Here is a 15,396-nt window from a genome sequence, read left to right as displayed (position 1 = left end):
GGTACATTTTTTTTACCACTACTGATTTAACTTGCTCCTGTCCGGAAAATTTTCCGATCCGATTGAATTTTATATTATTTCGACTGGAATGTTTCAAATTTTTTACCATTACTTATTTACTTTGCTCCTTCTTTCGCGCCAAAATATTTGGCAGAGTTAAAGTTCTTGATTACTGTGATATGTAACCAAATTATAGCGCCACCTGGAGGATAGAACTTCTTTGTGTCGCGGATCACTACAATTCCGGCCAACAATTTAAGAAGAATTTCTCCGTAGTGCATACGAGGCTATTGTACTGCGTAGCGAGAATGGCCGAGTAGTTACGATTGAAGCTATATCCTGTCAACGCGTCCACCATTTTGTACTAGACTGGAATCATATGATCAAAAAGATCTTTAAAAATATCAACCAATCAGATTGCGTGTTACAAAAGACATTGGTTTCCCATGGAAAATAAAAAAAATGGCATATGAACAGACGAATTCTTTTGGGAAAAAAGTAAGTAAAACACTTAAATTATGCTTCAGGTGTTACGATACTTAGTGAAATCGTTTCTTACATATATGTAAATAACGAAATACAATGAAGACATCATTGAAAACTTAAATTAATGACGAATTGAATGAACGCATATTGAAACCGAAAGAAAATGTTTAATCAATCATTACAGTCATTGAGCCAGAATCGTTACTTGACAGGAAATTATTGAACGGAGGTTTATGGTATCCTAACTAATCATACCCATATAAAGATGAAATGTCTCATTAGCACTCCTGCCATATCTTCCAATATCCACATAAAATTCCTTTAAGCAACAATTTTGTGACGCCGATGCATGGATGGCACCAGAGTGATACCTATATGTGTCCCGCTGCTGAGTTTACACAGGCGACATTAAAATGAAATAAAAATGTAGGGTTTTTCCCCCAGATAAAAAACGTACTTCTCCATAAAACTAAACTTGCAAAGTCTTTTTGACACTCTTTATCTCCCCAAAAGAAGTTCCCATGATGTTGTTCCTGTCTCCCAAGATAAAATTTGTGTCACCTTCAAACTCGGTAATCATGTTGTCTTCCTGTCCGTACTTTATCTTTGGCAAACCGTAAAATTTCAACTGGATCTACTTTTTTCTTCTCTAGACATGACTCGATTATTTTCTCAATTGTACCATCAAGGTCAACTACAGAGTTATCCTCCTCACATGAAGCTGCTATTTCGCTGCCTGAAGTGATATATACTGCATTGCTCAAAGTTCAAGGGAATCAGCAATTTAATTGTCATGCTCAATGGGAATACACTATTCCTCAATGTTGGATCCACTCTGTATTTAGCATCCTGGTAAATAGTGGATTATGATGAACCATCTTTTTTATTCGAAAATTATAGCATCACATCCTTAACATAATTTGTAAGAAAACTTCAGATAGCATCACAGTTACGAAAGGTACCAGGATTATAATTAAGTACGCCAGACGCGCGTTTCGTCTACCATGAAGGTCCTTGAGAGATCATTGGCTGCTTTCCATTTTTATACGACCGCAAAATTTGAAAAAAAAATCGTCGTATATTGCTATCACGTTGTCGTCGTCGTCGTCCGATTACTTTTAGTTTTCGCACTCTTACTTTAGTAAAAGTGAATAGAAATCTATGAAATTTTAACACAAGGTTAGTGACCACAAAAGGAAGGTTGGGATTGATTTTGGGAGTTTTTATCCCAACATTATTATGCTGGAACGATTTCCGGAATTTGGTAAAGCTTTTTCCGATTTGATTTTTTTATTATTGAATTACGATAACTTCCTTGAAACTATCACGTTTTAATTCTATCATCTAAAAGTAATAATCTGTTAATCCAAGCACAATGTAAGTAAATTTTTCATGTCTTTAGTGCACATTTAAATAGTTCTTAATGCATATTAATTGTAGTTTTTGTATGCTGCGCGATAACGGCATTTTCAGATTATTTTGTCAAAGGGTCAAGTTGCGAGATTTTTTTATGTATGGAACGCCATCCGCGTTATTATATTATGATTGTTTTTGAGAATTATGATATTTTTTAACATGTATTTGAAATTTAGAAATAATTTCATTTATTATTTACATTTAATTGTGTAATTAAAGTGTAGATTTAGGTAATTTCTACTGATAAGCCATATTTTTCTACTTTGAGATATTTTCATGGTACACCAGGTATATAAACATGCAGTTACAATTTTGTGAATTTGTACTGTCTTTTAATATTTCTATGTGATACTGGAACAATGCACACTTGCTTTGTGCTATATAAATTGCTAATTCAGACATTTTCATCTAATTATGTTCTTAGCATGTTGCTATTTTTATTAAGGTATTTTTTCTGTAACAAATTTCTACAGTATTGTTTTATTTTTATATTGTAGCTTTTCAACGCATTCAGTATATGACAATTGTACAACAATTAACAATAAAGATATACCATGGTTAGCTGTGTTTACTTGTGAGACAGCACAGTGAAAAGATTACTTGAAGGATCCTTACAACACACTGGTACATGTCCGCCATGTTTACAGACAGTCGTGAAGGAGACACAGATCAACGAACTAGTCAGATGACTGAAAAGGGAACTCTGTTCCACCAGGAACAAAAGGACACTCACATAAAAAGGGCAAAAGCGTCAAGTTTCATGTTATCAAATTGTATGAACAATCTTAATACACTACCAAAGTCTTTGTCAGCATTACAAAGTGCAGAAACAGATTTAGACACTGTGTACAAAAGATATGACAAAAATGCAAATGAGTACATTGATTTTCTGTCACGTTCAAGAGATTCAGAAGCCCAAAACGAATTGGAATCATACTGGGTGATAATGACTGATGTTAAAAACAAATACAGTATGTTAATGGACAAAATTCAGTTTGCAAAGGAATCCATAGAAACAAAATCAGTTAAATCGCACACGTCACAAAGATCAGACAGAACTCGTTCGTCAGCATCTGGGAGTCGTACAGTTGGGCTAAGAGCCAAAGCAGAATCCGAAAAAATAAAGCTCAAATATGTTGAAAAAGAAGTGGCATTGAAAAAAGAACAATTTGAAAAATCCTTACAGCTAGAAATTCTTGAACAACAAAAAAATGCAGCAGCGGCTGATGTAGAAGCAACTTATCTAGAGAGACATTCTCAAGGCGGATCTGAACATGATGGGTCTGATATCTTACCTAAAGAGGAAATTGGTGCGTTCGAAAGAACTTTAAACTATCTAGATGGATTGGGCTCTACTTCTCCACAAGACAAACCTCTATCAGCTGAAGCAAAATTGTTTGTACCTGCAGTCTCGCCAGACTATTTTCAAAAAGATATTACTGCTTCTACACCAATAGTACAGAACATTGTTCACACTATTCCTAAACAAACAACTACTGCAAAACCAACAATGCCAGTCCAAGGGCCAACCACTTTAATCTCAGCTTCACACAATAGCGCTGCTGCAGAAACACAATTTACAACGTTTCTTATTAAGAAAAACTTATTATTAGAAAGTTTTCAACAACAAAGATTTGACGACAAGCCAGACCGTTACATCGTGTGGAAAAAACAATTCAAAGTTATGGCTGCTGACATTCAATGTTCTGCATTAGAAGAAATCACTCTGTTGACAAATTGTGTAAAAAAGGATTCCGATGCTTATCGTCTGATCATGAGCACCAGGGCTTCATGTGCCGACAGTCCAGACTTGTGTTTAACCAATATTTGGAATAGACTAGACCAACGTTTCGGTTCAGCAGAGTTATTAGAATCTGCTTTGAAAACAAAACTTTCAAATTTGCCAAATATGATTGACCGTAAAGTTCTTTATGACCTACACGATTTGCTAAATGAAATTCAGGCTGTGAAAACACTCCGAGAATATAGTGTGATATTTTCATACTTAGACTCCTCACTAGGCATTAGACCAATAGTTCAAAAACTGCCAAAGTTTATTCAAGATAAATGGATCACACGAGTGGTGAATTATAAGAAGCAGAACCAAGTGATTTTCCCGCCTTTTAGCGAGTTCTTAAAATTCATTGGTGAAATAAGTGTTATTCGAAATGACCCAAGTCTCCTTTTTGAAACACCTATGAATCAGTCAACAAGAAAACCAAGTTACAGTAAACCACAAAACACTATGTACAAACAAAAAGATCAGCATCTTATAACGGCAAATAAGATGGAGGTAAATTCTACTCCTGTAACAAAGTCAAACTCAAACTCAACACATGCCTGTTTGATTCACATTAGAGCCAAACACACCATTAATGAGTGTAAAGCTTTCCGGAGCAAAAGTTTAGAAAACAGAAAGACTCTGCTTCGAAGTCATAACATTTGTTTACGTTGTTGCGATACTTCAGACCATTTTGCAAACCGTTGTCGGGCTCAGATACAGTGTGACATATGCAAAGCGTCAACTCATTGCACTGCTCTTCATTTAGACTTTAACAATAATAATGCAGACATTAACAATAACTCAAATCAAAGAACTGGTAATGCTGCACCAAAGCATGGCGAGGAGACACCAGCAGAAGTAAGCTCGCGTTGTACCGAGATTTGTGGTATTCCCAGCTTTACAGGCAAATCATGCGCAAAAATTCTTCCAGTGCGAATATTTCCGGAAGGACAATCGGACAAAGCTGTACTCGCATATGCAATGCTTGATGACCAAAGCAATAGAACTCTAGGAAAAACTTGTTTGTTTGATAGCTTATCTGTTGAATCTGAAACAATCGAATACAAGATGGAATCATGTTCCGGAAGGTCGACAAGTAGTGGACGGATTGTAGGAGGACTGGTAGTTGAAAGCGTCAGTAACAATCTGCAAATGAAATTACCACCTGTTATAGAATGTGACAATATTCCAGACAATCAAACTGAAATTCCGACACCGGATGTTGCTCGCCATTACCCACACTTGCATGACATTGCTCATCAATTACATGAACACGACGCTTCTATGAAAATAATGTTACTGATAGGCCGTGACCTTTCAAGTGCTCACCACGTTCTTGAACAAAAGTTAGGACCTCCACGGTCACCTTTTGCACAACGTTCACCACTAGGCTGGACTATCATTGGTGATGTTTGTCTCTTTGGACAACATTGTCCTTCATCAGCGGAGTGTGATCAGAATTTCATCATAGATAATGGGCGCCCTACGAGTTTGAAACCATGTGAACAAATTATTAACGTTCGAAAAACATTCATCAGAAGTGAACAACCCCAATTGACAAAATATAACATTTTCGAAACAACTAGTCACGACAATAAGCCCGGACTGTCAATTGAAGATCGTAAATTTCTAGACATAATGGACAAAGAATTTCGCCTAGACTTTGATGGTAAATGGGTAGCGCCTTTACCTTTTGGTTCACCACATTATACTATGCCAGACAATTATCTGCTTGCGCTTAATCGTGCCAAATCTCTAGATGCTTCACTGCATAGGAATGAAACAAAGAAGCAGCATCTACTCGAATTAATGCAGAAAATTATTGACAATCACCATGCTGAAATTGCCCCGTATCTACCTCCTGATAGAGAACGTTGGTACCTTCCATTATTCGGGGTATATCACCCTCGCAAGCCAGAGCAAATTCGCGGCGTCTTTGACGCATCTGCAAAATTCAACAATGTTTCACTGAATGACCAGCTGCTTCAAGGTCCTGATCTCATCAACAGTCTTCTCGGAATACTTATTCGATTTAGAAAAGAGATGGTAGGAGTAGTCGCTGATATCCAGCAAATGTTCCATTCGTTCCTGGTACAGGAAGAACATAGAGATTTCCTCAGATTTCTATGGCACAAAGATAATGTGATTGAAAACCCACTTGTTACTTACCGTATGCGTGTAAATGTCTTTGGGAATCGACCTTCGCCCTCAATAGCTATGTATGGATTACGTCGAATAGGAGAATTAGCCACTGAATCTCATGGTGACGATGTGAAGAATTTTATAAACAATGATTTCTATGTTGATGATGGCTTGAAGTCTTGCCCGTCAAGCCAAGATGCTATAGACTTGATTCTTAAAACCCAAGAAGCCATGAAAATGCATGGAAATCTGCGACTTCATAAATTTGCGTCCAATAGCAAAGTTGTTATGAATGCGTTGGAACCCGGAGACTTAGCAAAGGGACTCGTGGATATGGACTTTGAGAAAGACTCACCTACTCAGCGTAGCCTAGGTCTGCTGTGGGATTTAGGATCCGATACCTTTAAATTCAGCATCTCTAATGAAACTAAATCAGCAACGCGTAGAGGCATACTCTCAGTTGTTAATAGTCTTTACGACCCAATGGGATTTATCTCCCCAATAACTGTGCAAGGCAAAATCATACTTCGAAAAATAGTGTTTTCAACATTTGATTGGGATGATCCATTGCCTGAACATTTGTTGACTGAATGGAATAAATGGAGTCAAAACTTACCTGACTTAGAGGATTTGCGCATACCCCGTATTATCGTGCCAAATCTTAGCAATGCTGTAAACAAGGAACTATTTATTTACTGTGATGCGTCAGAACTTGCCATTGCAGCTGTGTGTTACCTTCATGTTAGTTATTCGGATGGTTCTACTTCTACTGGATTCGTACTAGGTAAAGCCAAGGTTGCTCCAGCGAAATGTACCACCATTCCAAGACTAGAACTCTGTTCTGCAGTGCTAGGGGTTGAAATTGCTCAGATTGCAGTGGACCACTTGCAGATCAATATTGATAACATCAAATATTTCAGTGATAGTCGAGTAGTCTTAGGCTATATTAACAATGAAAAGAGACGCTTTTTTGTTTACGTAGCCAACCGTGTTGCAAGGATCAGAAGTTATAGCGAACCTACTCAATGGCTCTATGTTCGTTCTGAAAAGAACCCTGCAGATATAGGAACTAGAGGTATTCATCCCGCAGACTTACAGAATAGTCTCTGGCTACATGGGCCAAGCAGAATCGAAGCACCTAATGTATCTTTGGATAAAGATTCCGACTTCTCACTCATTCAGCCAGATGTTGATGTGGAAATCCGTTCGAACAAAGTTGATATTGAGAATGTTAAACCGAATGGTCTTGGCAACAGTGTATTTGAGAAATTCTCTGATTGGAATAGATTGAATTTTGCCTTAGCTACAGTTCGAAAATTCATTCGGCGTCATTTAAATTTGAAGCGATCAGATGGCTCAAAGAACATGGACAATGTTGAATTGCTGCACAACACAGAGCAGCTTGTTCTAAGAGAGGTACAGCAGCAATTTTATGAAAGTGAATTAAATGATATTCGTGACTCAAAGCCTCTAAACAAACACAGTTCTATCGTACAACTGGATCCATTTATCGGCAATGATGGGCTCCTACGTGTAGGTGGACGCTTGAAACATATTAAATTTGATTCTTCCTTCAAGAATCCTATCATCTTACCTGCAAAACATCATGTTACAACTCTTATCGTCCGTAAATACCATGAAGATGTGAAACATCAGGGACGCCATTTTACTGAAGGCCGAATTCGTTCAGCAGGATACTGGGTAGTAGGTTGCAAAAGACTTGTTTCATCCATTCTGCACAAGTGTGTTACTTGCAGAAAACTCAGGAAAGAATTCCAATGTCAAAAAATGTCAAACTTACCTGTTGATCGCATTGAGCCTGAACAACCACCTTTTTCGTCTGTCGGCGTTGATATGTTTGGTCCGTGGGAGGTGTTAACAAGGAAAACCAGAGGCGGTGCAGCAAACAGTAAACGATGGGCTGCTCTCTTCACATGTCTTGTAACACGAGCCGTCCACATCGAAGTCGTGGAGGATATGTCAGCTTCATCATTCATTAATGCGTTACTCAGATTTCAAGCAATACGTGGTCCCGTCAGAATATTTCGTTCAGATAGAGGCACAAATTTTGTAGGTACCGTGAATGAAATGAATATAAATGTCATAGAAGTGGAAAATGGACCGATTAAGAATTTCTTACAAAAACATGGAATTTCATGGATCTTCAATTCACCACACTCTTCACACATGGGAGGAGTGTGGGAAAGGATGATTGGTGTGACTCGTTGTATTTTGGATGCCATGCTGCTTGAATATGGATCTCGTAGTTTGACTCATGAAGTACTCACAACATTCTTAGCCGAGGCTAGTTATATCATAAACTCTAGACCACTCGTTGAAACATCAACAGATCCTAACAATCCATTTATTCTTTCACCGTTGACATTACTCACTCAGAAATCTAATGTATTGCAATCTAACATCATAGATTTTGAAACTGTTGACAAAAAGGATCTTCTCCGTAAACAGTGGAAAAGGGTTCAAAATCTCGCTGCAATCTTCTGGAAGCGTTGGAAAGTTGAATACCTCAATACACTACAAAATCGAAGGAAATGGACTTCTGTAGAAAAGAATGTTTCACTAGGTGACGTTGTACTCGTTCGTGACAAGGAACTCTCTCGAAATTCTTGGCCTTTGGGTATTGTTACAAAAGTCATGCCCAGTGATGATGGACTAGTCCGAAAGGTAGAACTCAGAATGATTATAGATGGCAACCCAAAAACATTCTTGCGTCCTATCAGTGAAGTGGTTCTGCTTGTAGAACAATAATCAGTGTTAAAGTACATGTGAACTTTGAACTTTGGTATTTTTGCATATATTTTGACATTATTAATGAAAAAATGTTTAGTCTTCTAAATATGAATCAATGTCTTATAAACACTTGTAAATATGTACGTTGCAAGTTTCTTTTTTGTTTTTATTTTTGATATTGTTGAGTTTAAGGTGAAATTTTCAATATCAGGCGAGGAGTATGCTGGAACGATTTCCGGAATTTTGTAAAGCTTTTTCCGATTTGATTTTTTTATTATTGAATTACGATAACTTCCTTGAAACTATCACATTTTAATTCTATCATCTAAAAGTAATAATCTGTTAATCCAAGCACAATGTAAGTAAATTTTTCATGTCTTTAGTGCACATTTAAATAGTTCTTAATGCATATTAATTGTAGTTTTTGTATGCTGCGCGATAACGGCATTTTCAGATTATTTTGTCAAAGGGTCAAGTTGCGAGATTTTTTTATGTATGGAACGCCATCCGCGTTATTATATTATGATTGTTTTTGAGAATTATGATATTTTTTAACATGTATTTGAAATTTAGAAATAATTTCATTTATTATTTACATTTAATTGTGTAATTAAAGTGTAGATTTAGGTAATTTCTACTGATAAGCCATATTTTTCTACTTTGAGATATTTTCATGGTACACCAGGTATATAAACATGCAGTTACAATTTTGTGAATTTGTACTGTCTTTTAATATTTCTATGTGATACTGGAACAATGCACACTTGCTTTGTGCTATATAAATTGCTAATTCAGACATTTTCATCTAATTATGTTCTTAGCATGTTGCTATTTTTATTTCTGTAACAAATTTCTACAGTATTGTTTTATTTTTATATTGTAGCTTTTCAACGCATTCAGTATATGACAACTGTACAACAATTAACAATAAAGATATACCATGGTTAGCTGTGTTTACTTGTGAGACAGCACAATTATCGCCACCAACATGTGAAGGTACATGGTTTAACTTGAACCGTGACCATGCATTTTTTTTTCTTAATGTACCATTTATTTACGAAACGCGCGTCTGGCGTACTACATTATGATCCTTTAATTAACCACTGATAATAAATATTGTACCTATCATATGAAATTCATGAATAGCGGCCGGGTACAAACGTAATACTATAGTCAGAAAACGATAGATCTACTCATCCAGTTTACTTATATTAATACTGGATAAGTTAGTCCTGGTATCTATGAGGAGTTTATTCACAGGTAAAAAAAATTGTCGTTGCAAGTATTTGTAACAGGAGCACATCCCATGTAATGTGACATTCGGTTAGAATTAGTCATTATTTACAATTATTTCTTCTGATATATTCCACAAATTCATACTAAACTGAACTTATAATGAATTGCTAAAATTAATCAGTTTCCTAATTGTATGTTATTTTCTCGTAACCTTTTCACGAAGCAGATATAAACCATGTCAATAGTTTCACTGTCCATACTTTTTCTAAATAGGACAGTGGGGTAGAATTAGGCCATTTAATTTGGTTACACTTCTACACTAGTAACTATCTCCAAAGTCTATATATATTGAGAAAAACATGTTTATTTCATACGTGTCAAGAAATCTAAACAAGTAATCCTGTGTTAGGGTGCTAACACAAAAGTCACCAAAACGGACCCCACATCATTGTTCTGCGGTATCGATGATGCCAGATAATGTGTGTGTAAAGTTTTATTAAATATTAAGAATTTTGATTTTTTTTTATATTGGAGCCATTTCCATGGTAACGGCGGCCATTTTGGAAATTCCAAACTCAGAAGTCTAGTCTACATAAGCTAGGCAACATTTATTATATGTTTCATATAATTTGAAGCATTTTGAATTTTTTTTTTATATTTTTGTTGTTTCCATGGTAATGGCGGCCATTTTGAATATTCCAAAGTCAATCCCTAGCTGCAATTTGTTCCCTCCACAATTTATTTACCATCATATACCATTTAATGTCTCTTGAATAAATTTATCATTGATGTTCTGGAATGTTCCATGAAAATTGACCCACACTAAACTTATGCCAAGGAGACCCCCTACTGAAATAAAAAAAAAAAGTTCCATGTTGAAGCAGACAAGTGTCTCTTAATATTCATAGAAGTAATCATAATTCCATCTACTCTACATACTGTAAAGTACAATCCTGGTACATTTGATAAGTAAAGGCAACGCTGAAGTTGTGACAGTGCAAAAAAAAGAGGGATAAGGTTAGAAGAGCAAAAATGTACGACAAAAATTACAGGCTCAGGATATGAGAGTTTAGATAGTAATGGATGAGAAGAACAAAGGAATCAACATAGAAATTGAAGGTGATGATGAAATGAATAGATCCGACAGGCAGAAAAAAAGATATCCCAATCAAACATGATTAAAACTAATGAAAAAAATCATGTGAAATAGGATGTCATTAAAAAATTATATGCTATAACAAGCCAAAATAATCAGCGCTCTGAAATGGTTATGAATTTTTTAATTTTTTAAAACTTTTCATTGATGATATATTAAAACAAAGGAGATAGTTGGGGAATGAAGGATGACCTTATAGCTATAGAAGTGCACACATATGGTGACCTCATACATTGAATAAGATAATGGTGTGAACTTCTTAAAGACGGAGAAAAAATAAGATCAGTAATTTATTTGACGTCTGATTCATTATTGACAGACCTGGAGAAGATTTTTGTGGAATGATAAAGTCAATCCAATGAAGCTTGCATTCCTGTCAAGCTCACAAGCAACCGAGAACTTAACAACATGAACTTCATTTTGCAGTTTCAATTAATTCACTTCATCTGGTCAACAAACTTGGTGAACAGGGTAGATTCTTCATGCATATGCTATTCAAGTGTCCTTCTACTTATAAATTATAAATCCCAGTTATTATCATTTTAATTGCAATGAAGGTACAGAAATAAGTAAAATTTATTAAAAATATATTTTAAATGCTGGATTAGTATATATGTGTATTGAAGAAAATTCAGAATGACAGACATGACTCATATGACAAAATGTATGACAACAATGTATGAACAATGATCTTGATGATAATTGCAATAAAATAATTGTGATACCCAAATATAAACATTCATATATATGCTGAATATCCAATGTGTTTTCCATTTAATGTGTCAATGTTATGAACATAAACCAGACTGCTCGTTTGTTTTACATGAACAACAACTATGACCTTCTGGTAAGATGTTAAACACTCCTTTTTACTACCATCTTTCCAAACGGGAGTTGAACAGGAAAATCTAATAAATGTACCATGCTAGAAAAATTATAAAAGGCATATTAAATGGCAGGAGGTATTATCATAACATGGAGATGCTTCCATATCTAAGGATCCTGCTGTTACAAATAACATCAAATGAGATTCAATGAAAACCTATTCGTGAAAGACTTGGATCTTTGAGGGACAAAATAAAATTAAGTTAACAACATCTTCTAATAGTGGTTTAAAGTTATGCAATATTTTATCCCGCCATTATAATTGGTTTCTCACTACATTGAGGACCTGTTGATGGGCTTCGGCTGTTGTCTCTTTGACACATTCCCCATTTCCATTCTCAACATTACAAATTTATGAAAAGGGAATGTGTTTCAAATAGCAGTGTGGAAAACTGTAGTGGTCACTATAAATTAGGGCAGAGATTGCTGAAAATTTAGAACCTGGTTTCAAATCAGAAAAATTAAGTCACCATATACTTACATCTAGAAATTGACAATGAGGGTCGGTTGAAGACAAAACTTTACGACAAAAGAGATGATTACAGCTTTCCAATTGTGAACTTTCCATTTCTAAGTAGCAACATTCCAGCAGCATCTGCATACGGGGTATATATATATCTCAATTGATACGATATTCCAGTGCTTGCATTTCCTATCATGATTTTCTTGATAGAGAGTTACTGCTCACAAGGAAGCTAATAAACAAAGAGTTCCAAATGGTGAAGTTGAAATCATCCCTTCGTAAATTTTACGGACCCCATCACGAGTTGGTTGACCGTTATGGAATAACCGTTTCACAAATGATATCGGATATGTTCCTTACGTCGTAACTACAATCCCCTTCCCTTTCATGAATTTGACCTACTGAATTAGACTATTTACCGGATTTGTAATCACATAAGCAACACGACTAGTGTCGCATGTGGAGCAGGATCTGTTTACCCTTCCGGAGCACCTGAGATCACCCCTAGTTTTCTATGTGGTGTTATGTGTACTATTGTTTTTCTGTTTGTCTTTTTCATTTTTAGCCATGGCGTTGTCAGTTTGTTTTAGATTTATGAGTTTGACTGTCCCTTTGGTATCTTTCGTCCCTCTTTTAAGTTGAACTATGACCCAAAGATAAAGTCTGTAGGCTAAGGTGTATGATGCAAAAATAATCAGCTTAATAATAAAGGTTGTAATTCATCAAGTGACCCAAAGATATTCTGTAGGCTAAGGTGTATGATGAAATAAAGACCAAAATCTCTGAGCAAGGGATTAAAGCAGACAAACACTTACCATCCACTTCTCAAAAATATGAAGATGAGGGAATTCATTGCGGTTTTTCAAGCACGGCAGACAGGAAGCATGGTAATTTATGCAATCAATTTATCTTTAAAGGTCGGTTGTATTAATGCTACACTGATTGCAGGTAGAGCCAGTTATTGCTTTTGAAGTCCTTTCTGGTACAGCTTCTTGCTCAATTCTGCCTAATTTTCTAGTCTCTTTTACTTTGCCTTCTCATAAGTGTTTCTTGTTTCTGTTTTGAGTTTTCCTGTCTGAATGGTTTTACACTATTTATTTTTGAGGCCCTTCAATGCTTGTTGTTCAGCGTGAGCCAAGGCGCCATGTTGAAGACCGAACTTAGACCTATATATGTTAATCAAGATTCATTGTGAACAAATGTAGGATCCATTTCCTGTAATGAAAATTCTGCATCACTTGCAATTTTATATTTTTCAAGATATTCATCATGCGAGTTTCATAAAAAAAAAATTGCGGATTATAGAAATGAGTGCCCTTATGATTTTTCAAAATTAATATTTCAAAGAGGCATAACTCTCTTTGAAATAAATGATCAGCAATGATTTTTAAAATTCATCCAATAAATTGCTGATATAAACCTGTGATATACATGTACATTGTAAAATACAACTTTGTACTTGTTTGGCTTTATAATTATTTTGATATGTGCGTCATTGATGATTCTTGTGTAGACGAAACGCGCGTCTGGCGTACTAAATTATAATCCTTGTACCTTTGATAACTATAAACATTGTTTGGCCATATCTTGACCTACATGCATACTGGTTTATCTTTTATAATTTGTTTAAAAAACTAAATTATTGAGAGTGGTTACTGGTAATAGGCGATAGCTTACTTTTTTGGTCACATGAAGGTACTTCTTCTAATTTGCAGACCAACTTCTGGCATTATCCTCCTGTACTTGTATTTGGACACCATCAATAATTAAATCATTATTTGCTGTAGTTTCACCTCTCTCGTCAGTATCAGTTGAAATACCCGGAGATTCACGTTTAAACGATTTTGTCACCTTCTGACTCTATCCATCTTTATGAACAATATAAGTTAACTGTGATTTTCTTTTCTTTATATATCTATGAGACATGAATTGATATTAAAAGATAAAAAAAACATAAAAAAATCACTTCATGGTATTTAATCATCTTCATGTACATGTAGCTCCCTTTGATCAAATTCTTTACCAAAATAATATTAAATCCTGAAAATATAATGAAAGAATATATAGCTCGGACCAACATGTCCAATAAAATATCTATAAGTATAATAAACACTTCATAAAAAGATTTCAAATTAAATCCATTTTTTTGTAATACTTATGTCATCATCTAATGATTTGTGTATACAAATTTTCTTTCTAGTACATCAGTACGTGCTATGACCAAATGTACTCTATTTTTCAAAGGCATAAACTGCATTAAAGTGCCAGGGAGACAATTTAAAAAACATCATAGAAAATAAAATGTGACTTACTAATGCAAGATGATGACAGATAAATACACATATGCTTTCATCTTTTCTATTCATACATATAATTTATCAAATACCTTGTCAAAAGGTCTGTTCCTTGTATCAGATGAAGGTACTGGTAGTCTCACCACTTCTGCATAGGTCATCTTCTGTGATGAAGATTCTACATCAGGTACCTGTACAGGAGATGATAAGTTGCATTCATATATGGCACACACTTTTGTCTCTGCTAAATAGATCTCTAAAGTCATCTTCAAAATAAAAGCACCATTTCTATTAACATGAAGTCCGTCCCTTCCAAGATGAACAGCAGGTTGAAAGAGCTTGGCATAATCAATAAAAAAAAACATCTACTGTAACCACCAGTTAAAGACTGTATACCAAAATTGTATCCTAAACTAAAGAAACGAAATTACATTAAACAACAATTGATTCCAATAGTGTGAACCTTCCACATGTTCTAGCTGGTTTTTTTTTCATTCTTTATATGAAGACTATCAAAAGATAACCCATCTTCGCTGGCCAAGGGTTACGATCCACTCACGCTCTCTTCATCCTTGGCGGATTGAGATAATATTTCGTAGACACAAGGTAAGGATTTTTATTGGTTGCAGTAGAAATTCGCTGCATCCATCAAAAAGCGCCTTGAACATGATCACGTGTAAATGTAGAAATTATTTGTAAACAATTGCCACGTGTTAATTGAGCAACAAGTCTTTACATCACTTAACATACGACTATATTTAGTGACTACTTGAATGTTAATCAA

General features: G+C 35.3%; 1 protein-coding gene across 1 annotated transcript; it reads left to right on the top strand.

Moving 5' to 3' along the window:
* Window positions 1-2,539: 2,539 nt before the first annotated feature.
* Window positions 2,540-8,596, top strand: LOC139495414 (uncharacterized). Its single transcript, XM_071283710.1, has one exon. It carries the CDS (start codon window positions 2,540-2,542, stop codon window positions 8,594-8,596), a length of 6,057 nt encoding a protein of 2,018 aa, XP_071139811.1.
* Window positions 8,597-15,396: the final 6,800 nt, after the last annotated feature.

This window comes from Mytilus edulis, chromosome 11, assembly GCF_963676685.1.
Source record: "Mytilus edulis chromosome 11, xbMytEdul2.2, whole genome shotgun sequence".
Classification (NCBI taxonomy): Eukaryota; Metazoa; Mollusca; class Bivalvia; order Mytilida; family Mytilidae; genus Mytilus; species Mytilus edulis.
The sequence above is the reverse complement of the archived record's forward strand: the minus strand, read 5'-3'. Positions and strand labels throughout refer to the sequence as shown.

Coding starts and splice junctions, on each gene's coding strand:
- LOC139495414 (XM_071283710.1), top strand. CDS start 2,540: ATGTTTACAGACAGTCGTGAAGGAGACACAGATCAACGAACTAGTCAG.